This window comes from Belonocnema kinseyi, chromosome 1 (genome assembly GCF_010883055.1).
Source record: "Belonocnema kinseyi isolate 2016_QV_RU_SX_M_011 chromosome 1, B_treatae_v1, whole genome shotgun sequence".
Taxonomy (NCBI): Eukaryota; Metazoa; Arthropoda; class Insecta; order Hymenoptera; family Cynipidae; genus Belonocnema; species Belonocnema kinseyi.
The window spans coordinates 177,137,740-177,156,757 of record NC_046657.1 but is presented as its reverse complement, the minus strand read 5'-3'; the positions used below and the strand labels follow the sequence as shown (position 1 = coordinate 177,156,757).

Below are 19,018 nucleotides of genomic sequence, written 5' to 3'. Positions count from 1 at the left end.
TTGTTTCTGTTGCTCACTCGAGGCCTGACATGGTTCTTCTTGACTTCGAGAAGCGAACCATGTTCGTTATCGAATTTTCGGCACCAGCTGACGAAAACATCAAAGCCAAGGAGAATGAAAAGAAAGAGAGGTATCGAGACCTTATAAGGGAGTTGCAACGATTGTACCTGGAATATTCTGTTAAACTGATCGCCCTTATCATCGGCGCTCTTGGAGGTTCCAAGCTTTCACTTGCTAATAGCCTAAAAAGCATCCCTGCGTGTCAACAATATGCTAGAACACTTGCGGGAAAAATGCAGAAGGCGGTTGTCCTTGGGTCGCTCCGTGTTCTTAGGGTCCACGAGGCTTTTGCTGGATCGTCGTATTGATTCCTTTACAGACTGTAACCACCTATCTCACGGTTGTGCAATGCAATTTTTCAGATTAGCACCCGCTCCCGGCGAAATCCTGCGGTTGTCCTTATGACAAATTTTTAATTATATATATATATACACACATATATTGTGGATTATATGTGGCTTACTCCTCAGATTAAAAAAAGCATTCGAAAACTTTTTCGTTTATTAAAAAAAATTAAATTGTGTGAATAACGTTTATAACAATTGAATACTGTGGACTGTCATTTTTACTTCCTATTAACCTAAACTTCTTATCTTTGCTTGCTTATCTTAGAATAGGTATTGCACGTGTATTTTGTGCAAAGAAAAAGTATTAGTGAAAAAATATAAATTCCACAGAATATCATCAGCCCTTGGATCAGTATAGAATTAAAGCAGGACAGCAATGTCTGCAGGTGAAGTGAAAAAGAAAGTTCCATCAATTGTCATTCACACGTATCCTCTTTGCAAGGTAAATATTGTAAAATTTTTTATAAGCGCACTGTATTTATTCCTGGATTCTTACACAAGTCTATAGTAGGATCAACTTTATACTTTTTTAGAATTGCCAGTTAAAGAAATCGAAACATAGCTCTTCCAGTTCTCTTTTATGTAATTATTCTCAATATTCAAAAAGATGAGGACTGAATTATTATACACTATACCTTTCTTTCTAAGGTAGATATCGTAGGGATAACTACGGGATATCACACCAAGGCAAAAATTCAGATACTTATGGGATACTTTTTGAACCTTTCAGAAATATTTTAAAATTCTACATGAGATATTAAAATTTTGTAGATATCGCATACGGGACTTTTGAAAATGCAAAAAATGCCAAAAAGATTCCAGGATATCCCAAGAACATAGCAATTTCTGCCCTGTCTCTATTTTTGTCAATCCCCTCATTACATCTGAGCCTATCTATGTTAATATTTTTATGTCTCTGTTTTAATGTAATATTATAATATACCTTTATCAATGTTTATTTAACCCAGATCAGCCTCCTGAACCGGCTAAACCGGTAGTCTGGATTTTGGATTGAATTGCATTAGAAAAAAAGAAAAGATCATAAAAATATGTAGTTTTATATGAATTAAACTTAATTTGGCGATGCATTTTGAAAGCATCAGTTCGGATTTTATATTTACGTGATTTATCTTATTATTTTTTAGAGTTTAAAAAAATTATTTCTTGATAAAATTATTAATATAGCTAGTAAATAAAATTTGAAACCTTAGCGGACAGAATTAACTGAGAGGATAAGCTACAGTGTACCCTTATCGTATCCTTATAGTATTATTTGCGTATCACGCAATGAAAACTAAAAAACAGCAAGATGAACATTTCAATTAATTCAATTCAGATTCTACCTTAATATTGCCGTTAGAAGGTCATGAAGTAATTGCAATTTTTTTTTTTGCAGCTGTCAAAATTTAGAAAAATGCCATAAGTTTTTCTGAATGCTACTTCAAGCGCATCCATAATATGCTGATACTGAAATAAGATGCGCTTAAAGTAAAGTGTACGCTATAGCGTACACTCTCTGTTTATTCCGTCCGCCAGGGAATATTATAAACCCAATGACAACAATAATTAAAACAAATACATGGTCAGATTAATTAATAAAAAATATATTTCGACATCGTAAAATACGTCGTAAACTATTTCATAAACTATGTAGTGAACCTCGTGGTAAGCCATGTTGTAATCGACATCGTATACTATTTCGGAAATTGGACTAGTAAACGATGCAGTTAAACATATAGTTTACGACGTAGTTTACCACGTCTTGATTTATTGTATTATGAAAATAATTGTTTTATTTAAATAAAGTAGTATCCCTACCGATAGAAATCTCTGAGTATTTTCAGGAAAAATAGCCTGGCCGGTTTGAGCCAATGTTCAAGTTCGATTTGAATGATTTAGTCTCAGAAATAGTCAGAGAGATTCAGGCCCCTGTGATCCGACGGTAATATGATGTTTTTTTTGTATTAGTAACGTACCGGACAAGCAGAGTTATTTACAGTAGTTGACCGTCGCTAACCCGACTCTCCCTTTTGAAATTTCTCTTCAAATTCTCAACACTTTTTTCGATTCATGAATTTTATAATTATACTAATTTATAATTATAACTTATATACTAATATACAGTTTTCTAGTTGAATTAAAAAATGTCGTGTCTTTTGGTGTATCTCATTCCATTTACGAGAAACATTGTATTAATTGCAATTTTAAACATTTAAAAAAAAAGTTAGATATCTGAAATCATCGAAACCCGTAGATTCCGAATTATTATGTTTTAGGCTGTTAACTATGAAATTAAAAAATCTCTTTCTAACTTTTAATCCGAAAACTTAACAAAGGACCCTTGAGTGTCGGCTATTCTATTGATATAGCCCCTGGCGGTGGACCGAAGGAACCGAAAGAAGCCTCTACAAAGTAACCTTAAAGACCCCATTGGGCCGCCATTCGGTTCCTTTTTAAAAAACTAAAAAAAACCAAGGTCAACTTTTAAACTGTTGAAATTCGGATTCTACGTTGAATTTTCTATTAGAAACTCAAGGAGTAATCGCAACACTTTTTTTGCAGCGTTAAAAATGTCTAAAAATGTAATTAACTTCTGCTGAAGGTGACTTCAAGCATCCATAATAGCTCAAGTAGTATGTTGCGCGCGAAGTTTAAAAATAAAATTCTCTCAATTGCATCGCAGTGTTTTTGTCTAAAGTTTCCACTACGTAGCGCTAGCATCCAGACAAAATTCTTAAAGTTACCGACGGAACGCTTATTGACTGCTACCAAAACAAGATGCACTTGAAGGCGCCTTCGGCCCACGTAAATGACAGGTATTTTATTGTTTAAAGTTTTTAACGCTGCAAGAAAATGTATTGCGATTATTCAGTGAGTTTCTAATGCAATTTTTAATGTAGAATCCGAATTTCAACAGCTTAAAAGTTGATCCTGCTGTTTTCTTAGTTTTTTAAAAAGGAACCGAATGGGGTCTTTACGGGTACTTTATAGAGACTCCATTCGGTTCCGTCGGTCCGCCAGCATGCCTCTGCTTGTTATTTATGATCGAATTCTTATTTCAATTTCAGCCTCTCTGCTTGTTATTTATGATCAAATTTTTATTTCAATTTCCGAAAGGACATTTTAAAGCCTTTAAAACATTTAAACGAGCTACCTGGATCTTTAAATATATCTACCTGAGTGCCTGCGGAGAATTTCCCAGAGCTTCTCAGAGCCTTGAGAATCTTTAGCATATACTCTGATATTTCTATCGGTAGGGTAGTCGTCAAAAGTACTTCATTAAAGAAATTTGATTCTTTTAATTTAGCAGAATTTCCTAATTCAAATCGTAATGTATCTTGTATATTATAGTTTTTCAGGTAATCCTAGTAAGGGATTCATCATTGTCCTAAAAAATACCACTTTAGTGATTTTAGGGTTGTGGTATTTCATATTTTACGCATAAACTAGTGGAATTCCTATGCGCATTGAACTTAAACTTTAAACGGAAATAACATATGATGTCTTCATGGTGTCTTTATGATGACTTTATGATATCTCCGTGTAATTTAGAAATTTATGATAAAACAGTTTTTCCACTTTTAGAACAGCTTCGGGCTTACTCTAGAGGATGTTTTTGGTTTCGTTAACATTTTGACAATAAAACTCAGAGAAATCTCATAGCCGAAATATTTCTAAGTGGAACTTTAAAAAATAAGTCTTAAAAATTAAATCTCAAACAGTTTTTTTTTTAATATTTCGGAGCATCTAAGCATTCAAGTCTTGTAAGAGAAAAATATATAAATACTTTAAATTTGGGTTGATTTTGAATAATGATACTCCTTACGAGATTGTCCTTTCTGGTAACATCTTTAAAATATACTTTATGGGACTAAATTAGAACGTCTTTATCACGACGTCATGGCCAGTGGCGTAACTACAGCCGTGTAGGCTCAACCGCAGAAATGTTTAGGAGGCCCCTCTTATAAAATTAAAAAGCAAGCAGCGTATAAGTGTAGCTGGAATACATTTAAAAAATAAAATATCTCACATAGTTCTTTTTATAATATATTACAATTATATTTTATTTTATACAATTTATATCATAAATTATACATAGTTCTGACTTAAAAATTAGTACTGCACTGTTGGAAAAATTATCTGTACGTTGCTATATTGCAGTTCGTCTCGCTTTTATTTTGACAAACTTATTAATAACAATTTCGATAACCAATTATTTTTCATAGCGCATCTATTGAAACTTCGAGTTTCGATACCTTTAGAGTGGGTCGAAACACGGTGTTTGCATCCCTAGGGTTGAAACATTTTGTCTTCGAGTTTCGGTACGTGTAGAGCGGGCTGAAACATTGTGTTTACATCCCTAGGGTTAAAACATTTTTTTTCAGCTCTAGAATAGACACGTAGGTAGGTAGAGTCTACAGGTAACTCAACTCGAATTTTCAATAGACTCGCTATGAAAAACAATATGCATTACTAGGAATGTAACAAAATGATCGCAACTCGTGTGAAGGCAGCCCTCGCTTCGCTCGGGCAGCAACCTTCACACTCGTTACAATCGCTGTATTTCATGTCTTGTAATACAACATACTATTGCAACATCAAGTTCGATTGTCAGTAGATGTAGGTTTAAGAATCAACGTAGATGCATTCTATTCCGTAAATAGGATTGTATAATTTTTAATTTGCTGAACGTCCTTTCGCAAGTTGCCATACTGTAACATGCAGAATTAAATTAATTTTTAAGAGATTACTTCTGAAAAATCGCTTTCCATGAAGCTGTATTTAATGAGTAAAGTGCGGTAAACATCTTTTACTGTTGACGTCTCATTGAACCCGTTACTATTAAAAATGGGATAAAGTTGATGATTTGCAAGGAGAATTCTTTTTTGAAATACTTATGATATCGAATCTGTAGTTTCTCTATCAAATATGTATTCACAATATCTAATAGGACCTTAGGCACCTTAAGTTGTAATTAAAGACATTGATTTTTAAATATATTCTCAAATACTAAAATGCATCTCACACTTGGGTTTCCGTTTTCTTACAAAGACTGGTTCAATACTCACTTTTTGAGATATTTGTGTAGCTTCTTCCTTACACTTTTCATACTCAAGTCTGTACTTTTTCGAATGTTTCCTTGCAGTGTTTGAGATTCTAAGTGCACGACTTAAATCTTTATTTTCTGGTTCAAGTAATTTTGACGAAAGATTTACTTCATTTAGTATACTGAAAAGCACTGTGTACATCATTATAAATTAAAACTTCACCACATTTTTTCTACATTATAGTTGCTTGTAGCTGCACTAATCCCTAAGGTTATGGTTTTTCATTCGCCGAGAAGATTTCGGCATATTTTAGATATGTAAAAAATAATAATCTAGACAATTTTAAATAAAATTTGTTAATTTGAGAAGAGATTGCACAATTTTAGAAAAAATTTAAACCAGTTTAGAAGATTGTTAGGACCGTTCAAACCTTGGAAAAAATTTAAATATTTAATAAATTTTCGAAAATCTTTAAAAGTACTAAAATGTTTTTTATCTATTTCAAAATTGAATAATTCGGAAATATCTTCTAAACTAACTTAAATTAACGCTAAAATTGTCTTCAAATCTTCGAGATTTTTTTCTGGTCATTTTGGAAATCTTATGTGATGTTTTAAAATCGTTTTAAGTATTCTCTTAAAATTGAAAATTTTTGAAATCCATTGAATTACACTCAAATCTATTTAAAACTATTGGATTAAGAATTCTGAATTAAAAATAATAGTGAGTGATTTCGAATTGTAAATTTCGTTAAAAACGTCGTTTCAATATTTCACAATTTGTATTCGCCAGCAATGCATGCTCAATTTAAAAGAAATGTACAAGGAAAAAAAATTTATTGTATATACATTGCCATAAAGCTTTTAGCAGAATTTACTACTCCTCAAAATAATAGAATATTAATTTTAATTCATAAAATGCGGTTTTAATATACATTTTCGGAAAAAGAATTGTTTAAACAAATAATATTTGTTAAGATAATTAAAAAATTGTAAATGTATTATTTCGAATTTCTATAATTAAAAAAAATAATTATTTTAAAATGCATCAGAATGTATAAAATTGAAATTAAAATATAATTTTACCACTGGCCGTAAGGGGCCCCCTCACAGAAGGAGGCCCCCCGCAATGCGGGGTTTCACGTTAAGGAAGTTACGTCACTGCTCATGACGTCTTTTTGTAAAAGCGTAAAGACGTCCAGAAAAAGGCGTCCTTAGCATGATTTTAAGCCAAGTTTACCCACTGGGAACCTTCCCAAGCGGCGGACATTTTACACTCTCAGGGAACGTTCCTGGAACGTTCCAGACATGTTCCCGGAACATTTCGTGATATTAGGGTAGGTTGTTAACATACTCTTATGATAGAACACTTTCTTATATTTTATGCATAAATCTTTTCGTGTAAATAAAACGAAAATATTTTGAACCTTAAATAATATATATTTATATAATTTATATTACAATTAATGGCATCCTTGAAGATCCTTAGCTCGTTCTTAGAAGCGCTATACGACACTTTTGCGCTGGAGAGACTTATACATGGGCGTGCCACAGAGCCGCATTCAGGATGTTACATCTATAAAGGATACTCTTCGAAGCAGATACAAACGTCTCATCCGAGAATTTGGTCTTCCGAATGTCGTCGAGGAACAAAGTATCTGCAACGAACATGATTGCCGTCCCGGTAGTACTCTATTCATTTGAAGTAGTTCTATGGACGAAAAGCGAGATGTAACATCCTGAATGCGGCTCTGTGGCACGCCCAGGTATGTATAAGTCTCTCCAGGGCAAAGGTGTCGTATAGCGCTTCTATCAACGAACTCAGGATCTTCAGGGATGCCATTAATTATAATATAAATTATATAAATATATATTATTTAAGGTTCAAAATTCAGAATTCAGGTTCAGAATTCTTAACCCAATAGTTTTCAATGGATTTCAGTGTAATTCAACGGATTTCAAACATTTTCAATTTTAAGAGAATACTTGAAACGATTTTAAAACATCACATAAGATTTCCAAAATGACCAGAAAAAAATCTCGAAGATTTGAAGACAATTTTATCGTTAATTTAAGTTAGTTCAGAAGATATTTCCAAATTTTTCAATTTTAAAATAGATAAAAAACATTGGAGTACTTTTAAAGATTTTCGAAAATTTATTCAATATTAAAATTTTTTCCAAGGTTTGAACGGTCCTAACAATCTTCTGAACTGTTTTAAATTTTTCCTAAAATTGTTTAATCTCTTCTCAAATAAACAAATTTTATTTAAAATTGTCTAGATTATTTTTTTTACATATCTAAAATATGCCGAAATCCTCCCGGCTAATGAAAACCCATAAGCTTATGAATTAGTGCAGCTACAAGCAGCAATAATTTAGAAGAAATGTGGTGAAGTTTTAATTGATAATGATGTACACAGTGCTTTCCAGTATACTAAACGAAGTAAATGTTTCATCAAACAGATGACAGCTATTATGGGAAATTTGGAGTGGGAGGTCCGCCATGACAGATATTATGGGAAATTTGGAGTGGGAGAAATGCGCTATGAAAGATATTATGGGAAATTTAAAGTTGGCGAAATCCGCCATGACAGATATTATGGGAAATATGGAGTGGGGGAAATCTGTCATGACAGATATTAGGGGAAATTTTAGATGGTGGTTGACTTGTACCCTACAAACTTACCAAAAATTTGCATTGTATGAATGCACAAAAAACTCGGATCTTACATGGTTAAAAGAAATAATTCCTTTGTCCAAAAACTAGATTAGTAAGCTGTCACTTGGGCATGTGTATAGAACTCCTTGTGATATAATTTTTTCTATTTTTGAAATACATTCTACAGTTATTCTAATCACTTTATGCAAAGATTAGCATAAAAATTTTTTTCAACTTAAAAAAGACGAATAAGCCGAATGGTTTAAATGTGTCCATTAATAAATATAAAATGGTTCACATGTCTAAGTGACAGTTTACTAATATAGTTTTTGGACAAAAGAATTATTTCCTTTAACCATGTAAGGTGCGAGTTTTTTGTACATTCATACCATGCTTCATGCCGGCATGGTAAATAAATGCAACAATATTTACAGTGTTTCAAATTTTTTTAAATCTGAAGACAAAATTCTCTTTCCTATGGTTCGAAAAAATTGAAAATTATGAAATTTTGAAACGCTTTTCGTATTATCTTTATATGCTTTATTTTTTATTGTAAGCAAAAATAGTTCTTAATAACGGCAAGAGGGAATGTAAAGTTTCTATGAATAATTTTAGATTATGGAAATTTTCTCTACGATTCAGGTTTTCATCCAGAAATGAGAAAGCCTACTCGAATAGATACGATATTCCTAATATTTTTTACTTATATTTTTCCAAAGTTGCAGATTTTTTATAAAAGAGTAATTATCGTTTAGGGAAACTTTCTTCATGTAAGACAGATGTATTATCGATTTATTTATTCGATTCACAATAGACATTAGAGAAATTTGTAAAATTTTCTGTGTATCACGAAAAAATTATTTTTTAACAGTAATAAACCAGATTTTTTTTATTTTCTGAATAATTTTTTTGTCTGTAGAAAGCTAAAAATATTGTTTTTTATTCAAATTTTTCCTTGATTGATATATGGAGAGGTCTTCTTTTCAAATTGAAAATTAATATTCTAATTTTTTATTTTAAAATATTCTGTAAAATGATAACAAATATATTTGCAATATTATGACCAATAAAACGAAATTTCATTTGTGTAGTAATATCCCTATACTATAAATAATCTTAGTTCAAAAAATTGTTCGGAAGTATAATGTTTAGTTTTGTATTAAACATTCTCCTGACTGGTATTCGGGGAAACATTTGCGCTTTTTATTTGAGCTAAAATTGACAAAAGTAATTTTCGCTTAAACATTGTTGACATGAGAAAATACGTTTGAAAATAATGTTCTTTTTTGAAAATGTTGGCACTGCAGTGAAATATTGATGTTGTAGAAACTAGATTCAGTTTTAAGATCGATAATGACAAAATTTGTTTTTTGCAAAAGTTTCCTCTTGATAATAGTTTATGCTCGAAATAATTCTTGAGTTCATATGTATTCAATTTTGTGAGATTTTTCACATTGTTTTTCATTTGGAAATTTTTGCGGAATAATATGGGATAAAGCAGATACATTTTGAATTTTGAAAGAATAACTAAGTTAAAACAGTACAACATTATTCACATGTAGAAAGTAAAAATTGTTATTTCATTCATTTTCTTAATGTGTTTGCTTAAGATATTAGGGTTTGATATCCAGTGCCAAGATGTTTTCTTTTATAAAGCGTTAAATCAATTATATAGTAAGGTACTTGTTCAAGATTTTAGAATTATGTTTAATACCAATCATATTTTTGTAAAATTTTCGAATAGTATCTCTAATCATGCAGTAGGAGTAAAATACTTGTTACCAAAAGAATTACACTTTTTTAAATAATAATATTTTTTCTTCAAATGACACCACTTGTTATTGTAAAAAGACATTAGTAAAGAAACATTAATAAAGAACAATGTAACTGAAAATAAAAACTGTCATTTTTGAATTCTCTGACCTGTACCCTAGTGTGGCGTCAATCGGTATTTAAGATGTTATTTTTTTATATCGTAGCTCACTTTTCTTGACATCCACGAAAAAGCCTGAAGTTACGGTTTTTCGATTTTCCACCGTTGGAGGGCGACAGGCCTCAGTCCCATTTCTTGTTTCTCTATCAGGGGAGCCGGGGCGCTTCACTCTGAGACGTGTACATGTGCACTGCACGTGACATAGAACTTCTCGGAAAACCGTGTCCCATCCCCCCATTGTCAATTTCTTGCATTTAAAAAGTTATATTAGACATGATGCCCTCTTTTTATTAATATAAGTCTCGCTACCTATCTAATTTCTTCACCCAACAGGCAAATTTTCCAAAGGACCCCTCTCTAAATTCCTCAGGGTACTGAGCACAGTAAGTCATGTATGAACGCTGACATTTCTGCCATGCTCAGTAGTGATTTATGTATCTTTTTAGGTTATGTTTACCCTTATTATGGTTATGTTAATTGTGCTCTACTCCAGATTTTCCAAAATGTGCACCAGTCATTTTTTTGTAAGAAATAAGTAAAAAGTCGTGACACCGGGAAAAGTACTTTTTAATTAATTCATCTGTCCTTTTAAAATGACTAGAATTTTTAAAAATAATACAATGTTGAAAACTAGTAACATTTTGAATATCAATGAGACTGAAATTTTTTGAAAATATGTCAATTTGATAAAGTTTTGAAAATTAGTAAAGTTGATAAAGTTTTTGAAAGTGTTAAAGTTAAAAAAAAAATGAAAAATGGTAAAATTTTGAAATTTATTAAAATTGATAAAGTTTTTGAAAATTAGTAACATTTTGAAAATTTTCAAATTCAAAAAAAAATTTGAAAAATAGGAAAATTTTAAAAATTAGTAAAGTTGATAATGTTTTTGAAAATTACTAAATTTTTTGAGATTTTTAAAATTGAAAAAGGGTAAAATTTTGAAAATTGCAAAACTTCGAAAATTTTCTTAATTTTATAGAGTACAGGTCAACCCCCACCCAAATTTCCCATAATATCGGACATGGCGCATTTCCCCCTCTCAAAATTTCCCGTAATATCTGTCATGGCGGACCTCCCACTCTAAATTTCCCATAATATCTGTCATGTCGGACTCCCTACTCAAAATTTCCCATAATATCTGTCATGGCGGGACCCCCACTTCAAATTTCCCATAGTGTGCTCTATCTACTGACGTGGTTATGGCTGCCATTTAACCGCAGGATTTCTGCCATCACCACTTCTTACGTCCGTGATATGGATGATATATATATATATTTTTTTTTTATTCCTCTAGAATCAAACCGAGGGGCCTATGACAAAGCAACCGAGCGCGTCCTCGGGTTGCGGAGAGAGGGTCCATCTACCAAGGGTTTTTTCTGAATATGGTTACAAAAATAAATAGGCAGTCGCGGACAATTGTCCATTGGTGGTCCCGAAGGAATTAACCCCCGAGCAGAGGTGTGAAACCCGTGCGGAAAGCTGAATGGCACCTGGGTGAGGTGTCTAGAACGGTGACTCTAGGATACCGGGCGACATTTCAGAGTACGCAGCCTTATCCTTGCATGCGGGGTTCTACAAGGATGGATAAACCCCTTTACCTAGCTTTTCGTGGAAACAACAATGACAACACCAAACATAGTTGTAGTAAGTGCGATTCAAAACAACAGAACTCGCAGGGCTCCCGACAATGGGTCGGCCAACAATGCCGACCACTGTCGAGCTGGGGTAGCCAATGAAAATGTATTCAATGCGATGGTTCGGCGAAATCACGGGACCTTTAGGTGGACGGAGCGACTAAATCACGACTTGCTAGCGTGCTACGATGCGAGTGTGGCCCCTGAACGGGGTTACATGGCACGGCTGCATGCTCTGTGGTGCGAGAAACACCCGGAACTATCGCACTTTTCGCAGCAACGTCTGCGAAACCATGCCGCACTACTCCGAAAAAGGGGATATGTAAGCGGAAGGCCTACTCTACCACAGCTAGAACAAGCCGGCAACAGAGAAAGAGAGGCGACACTAAGAACCACCGCGGGCAGGCATCCAAGAGAGGAAGAGCGATGCTTTATGACCCGGAGAAACATCAAGACCAAAGTTTCTCTCAAGCCTAAAGATCTGGCTGAAATGGATGACGAGCTTCAGTGTGTGATTGACTACAGTGCACTGTAAGAAATATTTTGAGGATAATGGCAATCCGAGTTTTCTTGAGAATTTCTAACTGAATTAGAAAGAAAAATTGTGTTGGCTCAGTCATGTTTGCTTTATTCAGCCATGCTAATCGATGTATTGTACAGCAGCCCTGTGCATATATCCATATTTCAGATTTTAACTTGACCCTGCAACTGTCCTAAGTTGATTAGTTCCTAATGACTCCAGCGCAGCGCTAGTTGTCCCATCACTCCCTGATTTTGCATAGAAAGCAATTAGACTAAATCACTTTTTTAATTCTTTATTGAATAAAATATTATTTCCATGCAAAAAAATTTGAAATTAAAATAATGTTACTTATTTGACATTAAAAAATACTTTTCAAATCGTTTTCTATGAATAATAAATAAGAAGTATGATTTATATGATCGTACAATAATCCTGACAAAGTGGAATATATCTTACATTTGAATTTGAATGAAAAGTAAAATATGATTCTTAAAGTTTATGTTCAAAAACAATTTAACAATATTATGAATGAAATGTAAAAAAAAAATCCAGGAAAAAAATATGAATAGTACTAAGTTTAAACTTACCATGTCAATACTGTCGCTTATGCATATATAATGGACATAATGTATTTCCGATTCAATTTAACTAAATTTACATTTGAAACCATTCTATTTAATAATCGGTGAAAAATAAAAAATAAATTTCTTTAATTGCTCTTTTATCATGATATACTTTTAAGTCTTTAAAACAAATGTGTTAAAACATTGGTTATCTTTACATCTTGAACGTTTTGTAAAATTATAATTTATATTTGTTCCCCAGAAAAATAGTTTTTCTTCAACAATTTGAATTATTGAATAAACTATTTTTAATGTTCTTTACGTATTCTTATGTTATACGTTCATGAATAAAAATTTATTTCAATTTCAATTACATTTTTCTCGTTCTATTCAATAGTGTAAGTACTCGCTAAACCCTCATATATTAAGTTTGAACTTGTATAATATTAAAACTTTTTTCACAAAACTATTAATATATTTTATTGATATAAATATTATTTACTGCGTCTTCAGATATGAAAAAATTATATTTAACTTTTTATTCAACTTCAAATATAATATTCCACTTTACCAAGTTTATTGGGTAACGATTTAATTCATGTTTGCCATTAGCATTTATATACATCGTTTGGAAAATTGTTTTGAAATATAAAATGAGTAACATTTTTTTCATTCAAAAATTCTTTTTAATGAAATAACATTTTGCGTATTAAAAAATAAAAACAAAGTTGTTTACTTCCTATGCTTATAATAAGCCCTGTGCATATCTCCATATTTCAGATTTTAACTTGACCCCGCAACTGTCCAAAGTTGATTAGTTCCTAATATCTTCAGCGCGGCGCTAGTTGTCCCATCACTCCCTGTTTTTTTCATAAAAAGCAATGGGACTAAATCACGTTTTTAATTTCTTAGTAAATAAGATGCTATTTCCATGCAAAATTTGTTTTGAAATTTAAACAATGTAACTCATTTAACATTACAAAATACTTTTCCAATCATTTTCTATGAATACTAAATACGTAATATGATTTATATGATCGTACAATAATCCTGGCAAAGTGGAATATATCTTAGATTTGAATTTGAATGAAAAGTAAAATACGATTTTTAAAGTTGATTGTCAAAAACAAATTAACAATATTATTAATGGAATGTAAAAAAAATCCAGGACAATGATATGAATAGTACTAAGTTTAAACTTACCATTTGAATACTGTCGCTTATGCATATATAATGTATATAATGTATTTCTAATTCAATTTAACTAAATTTACATTTGAAACCATTTTATTTAATAATTAGTGAAAAATAAAAAATACATTCCTTTAATCGCCCCTTTATCATTATATGCTTTTAAATCTTTAAAACAAATGTGTTAAAACATTGGTTATATTCACATCTTGAACGTTTTGTAAAATTATAATTTATATTTTTTCCCCAGAAAAATCATTTTTCTTCAACAATTTGAATTATTGAATAAACTATTTTTAATGTTCTTTACGTATTTTTATGTTATATTTTCATGAATAAAAATGTATTTCACTTTTAATTACATTTTTCTTATTCTATTCAATAGTGTAGGTACTCGCTAAACCCTCAAATATTAAGTTTGAACTTGTATACTATTAAAACTTTTTTCACAAAACTATTTATATATTTTATTGATATAAATATTATTTACTGCGTTTTCAGATATAAAATAATTATATTTACCTTTTCATTCAAATTCAAATATAAGATTCCACTTTACCAAGTTTGTTGGGTGACGTTTTAATTCATGTTTGCCATTAGCATTTACATACAACGTTTGGAAAATTATTTTTAAATATAAAATGAGTAACATTGTATTCATTCCAATATTCTTTTTAATGAACTAACATTTTGTTTATTAAAAAATAAAAACAAAGTGGTCTACTCCCATTGCTTACAATGGAAAAACAGGGAATGACGGGACAAATAGCGCCGCGCTGAAGATATTAGGACTCGGCGCAGCGACTATCATTGGTCACTGTTGGCACGCGATTCAAATTGGATATAATTAACAATAATCGAAATTGAATATATACTCATTGTAAATTGCACATTAATATCATAAACTTCGTAAATTGTGATTTATGACCAGAAAAAAATAAAAACGCATATATTTTTTAATTAATTGTTCTTTTTTTAATTCGAAAGACTAACTTATATTTCACCAACTAATTTTTAAATGGATATATTTCTAACATTTAATATACTATGTATGAATATCTGCATAATTTCATGTAAAAATTTACGTTGCAAAAAACAATCATACTAGATAAATACCTCAAAATAATGTTTTCAGCTGAAAACAGTTCCTCTTAATTCAGAAACGTCACATTATGCCGCTTTCTTTAAAAACCGTTGTTAATTAAATAAAAATTCATCTTTCGAAATAAAAGAAAATATGTTATTATTTAAAAAATATACTCGCTGGTATTTTTTTCTAACCTTACATCACAAATTGCATAATTTCTGATATTAATTTATAATAATGATGTTGCTTAATTTCATTAATTGTGAATTATACCTGGGTTGAATCGCGCGCCAAAATCGACTAATGAGAGTCGCTGCGCCGGGCAAGCGTACTAGCTCAACATGCCAAAGTTGGGATCACTGGTATTGTACAGTACGGCAGGGAGCGATTTTGCCAAAGCATTGTTTTCCAAAGCATTATTTGTCCAAAATCTGCTATTATTAGAGAGCAAGACTTTGGCACGTGTTTCATAGTTGAGAAAAGAGGCACGAGTACATCAAAAACCGACAAATATCGGTAATATACGCCCGGGTTTTCATGAATTTCAACTTCAGATGGAGCAGCAGAGGAGTTTATGTTACGAGCCGAGCCCATAGGTGGGTTTTGATTCTTGTGATAGGCTATTTCTTGTCGCTCTATTCATTGGGATAAACCGGGAGAATTCAAATTATAAATAACGAGAATAGTGGCTCAATTATAAAATATAATATATTTAAATGCAACCAATAAAATTTCAAACAAGGATACAAATTAAAATAGAGATCTGATTCTTCCGACGAAGTGAATAAATCAGAGGTCCCAAACAGAATGCCCGTTTTCCAGAAAAGCACTCTTCCAATCCAACTTGGATCTGTGCACGCATGCCCTGGGTCTTTTTTCTCCCTTCCAAAATCCCTCAATTCCATTGTGAGAATGTTATTTTATTTACAAAAACAAAATCAACACCTACCTTCGGTACTATATCTTCCGGACACTAAAATTCAAGAACTTATTCTGTAAAGATAGGTTGGGCGCCAAGCTTTCCACAGCCACTCAAAACATCAAAAATCCCAAATAACAATATTCTACAGCAAAATCTCAAAAGCAATAAAATTCTAGAACATAACTCAATAACCGCAAAATTTGGCTACAAATCCCAATATGACAACTTGATCCCCGTTTGATATAGTATACTGGAATAAAATATGCTAGCTCAGCCCTGAAAATTTAGTTAATGGTAGAGGGAGTGGTGGATGGTAAAAAAAAGGAAGAAATCCCTAAATCCAAATAAAACAAGATCAGTTAAAATCTCAATATTACAATTAGAAAGTGGTTTATTAACCTTGAATATATATTAATTCTCCTGGCGATACATTGCTTTATTTGCCCAGGCGGTAATCCTACTCCACTATACAATGAAGTATAAACAATTTTTTAACTCTCTCAAAAAATAATCTAAATACAATTATCTACATAACCTAAACTAACTAATCTACAATAGATTAAGACCATTGCCGTTGGCATTACTCCACGACTTTACAATAAAGTTCACGCTATCAAATTACAAAAAAAAAACTAACATAACCTCTCAGCGTATATATTGAAGTTCCACAATTTCAAGAGGGGATAAAAAAATCAAAGAAAAAGAGCTAACAATAAATCAGCAAAAGGGGTTAACCAATTCAAAACCAAAAAAAGGGTGTTCATAGTTCATAGATTCATCAATGATGGGGAAAGGTCATAATTATCAAAGTTAAGGGGTGGCCATATTCAGAAAGGGGATGGTCATAGTTCATAAATTCATCACAGACGGGGAAAGAGTCATAATTATCAAATTTAAAGGGTGGTTACGTTCAGAAAAGGGATGGTCATATTTCATAAATTCATCAAAGCCGGGGGAATGGTCGTAATTATCGAAGTTAAGGGGTGGTCATATTCAGAAAAGAGATGATCAAAGTTCATAAATTCATCTAAGATGAGGAATGGTCATAATCAGACAAAAGTGTAGTTGAAATTTATAAATTTAACAGAATAGAGGGATGGTCATAAATTTGTAAATTTACCAAAATTAAGGGATGGTCATAATTTATAACTTTGACCAAATTAATTGATGGTCATAATTTGTAGCTCCATAAAAATTACGGGGTGGTCATAATTTGTAAATTTATCAAAAGTACGGGGTGTCATAATCAAACAACAGTTAGAAAAAATAAGCACATTCGAGCAATTTTTAAATTACCCAAAAATCAATCTTAACAAAAGAATAAAATCATTAAATGGTATAACCATTTTTAGGGTTGCTGAAACCAATTTTGACTCTACAATCAGATCCAGTCAAGGGCCCCGTTTCGAACACGTGCCATACAATTATCTCAAAAACCGAGCGCCGTATGAGCCAAATTAATATACGCAAAAGGAAGAATCGGATTCATCAATATACATTCTACTTAAACAAAAAATTAAATTCACTCGAAAATGGCCACGTGTCGAACCAGTGTACCAGAACGAATAGAAAAGTATTAAGTCTTTAAAATAAATCTTTGAATTCCTTGAATCTTTAATCCTTAATCTTCGAATTTTTGAGACTTTAATTCTTAGTCCTAGAATCTCCGATCCCGACCATTTAGCCACAAAAGAAAAACTCGTAGTCGTTAACGCGAGAATGGATACTCCGGCACCACCAACGAAAGAATGAAAACGAGACTCGGCGTGCTGTCGGCTTATTCCTCTTCTAGCCTTCTCCTTCCTGTTGCTCGTGCGCTGATTGGCTGGAGTTGGCGGGACGGCAGGCAATGTGTTGTAGTGGACTTTAGTGCCGACTACTGTGAGTGCTAGCGGTACCCGTAGTCCTTTTTATCCTGCTCATGTCACGATTTCCACCAACCAAAAGTATTTTCATCGATGGATAATTATCCTCCTTAATCTCCGGAAGGACCTATTGACAATAGGCAGTCGCGGACAATTGTCCAGGGGTGGTCCCGAAGGAATTAACCCCCAAGCGGAGGTGTGAAAACCGTGCCGAAGGCTGAATGGCACCTGGGTGAGGTGTCTAGAACAATGACTCTGGGATACCGGGCGACCTCTTAAAGTACGCAGCCTTATCCTTGCATGCCGGGCTCTACAAGGATGAACAAAACCCTTTCCCTAGCTTCTCGTGGGAACAACAATGACAACACCAAACATAGTTGTAGTAAGTGCGATTCAAAACAACAGAACTCGCAGGGCACGCGACAATGGGTCGGCAAACAATGCCGACCGCTGTCGAGCTGGGGGAGCCAATGAAAATGTATTCAATGCGATGGTGCGGCGAAATCTCGGGACCTTTAGGTGAACGGAGCGACTAAATCACGACTTGCTAGCGTGCTACGATGCGAGTGTGGCCCGTGAACGGGGCTACATGGCACGGCTGCATGTTCTGTGGTGCGAGAAACACCCTGAGCTATCGCACTTTTCGCAGCAACGTCTACGAAACCATGCTGAACTACTCCGTAAAAGGGGCTATGTAAGCAGAACGCCTACTCTACCACAGCTAGAACAAGCTGGCAACAAAGAAAGAGAGGCGACACTAAGACCAACCGCGGGCAGGCATCCAATAGATGAAGAGCGATGTTTTACAACCCGGAGAAACATCAACACCAAGATTTCTCTCAAGCCTAAAGATCTGGCTGAAATGGATGACGAGCTTCGTGGACATTTTTCCGGTGAATCCGACCTCTGGGCTATCAATTATTGTGTGTATAATGCAGCGAGAGCTTTGACTGATGCGAACCGTAAAACAAAACCAACGGCTGATCATAAGACCAAAAGACGAATGCATCAACTTGCCATAAAGATAGGCTGGGAAAGACAGTACGCGTCCCGCATTCAATGTGTGATTGACTGCATCTACTACGCGCGAACTCCGGACCCGTTATCAAACACTTAACAAGTCAAAGCTGCTGACCATCAGGCAGCATATTGTTGAGAGAATACGGATACTATCTGACGCTAAGA

General features: G+C 33.1%; 1 protein-coding gene across 1 annotated transcript in view; it reads left to right on the top strand.

Moving 5' to 3' along the window:
- Positions 1 to 633: 633 nt before the first annotated feature.
- LOC117168535 (dynein light chain 4, axonemal-like) overlaps positions 634 to 19,018 on the top strand; it is a 41,077-nt gene continuing 22,692 nt past the window's right edge. Inside the window, exon 1 of the mRNA XM_033354274.1 lies at positions 634 to 849. Within this exon, the coding sequence (XP_033210165.1) occupies positions 784 to 849 (66 nt within the window). The 5' untranslated portion in view covers positions 634 to 783. The remainder of the gene's footprint in view (positions 850 to 19,018) is intronic.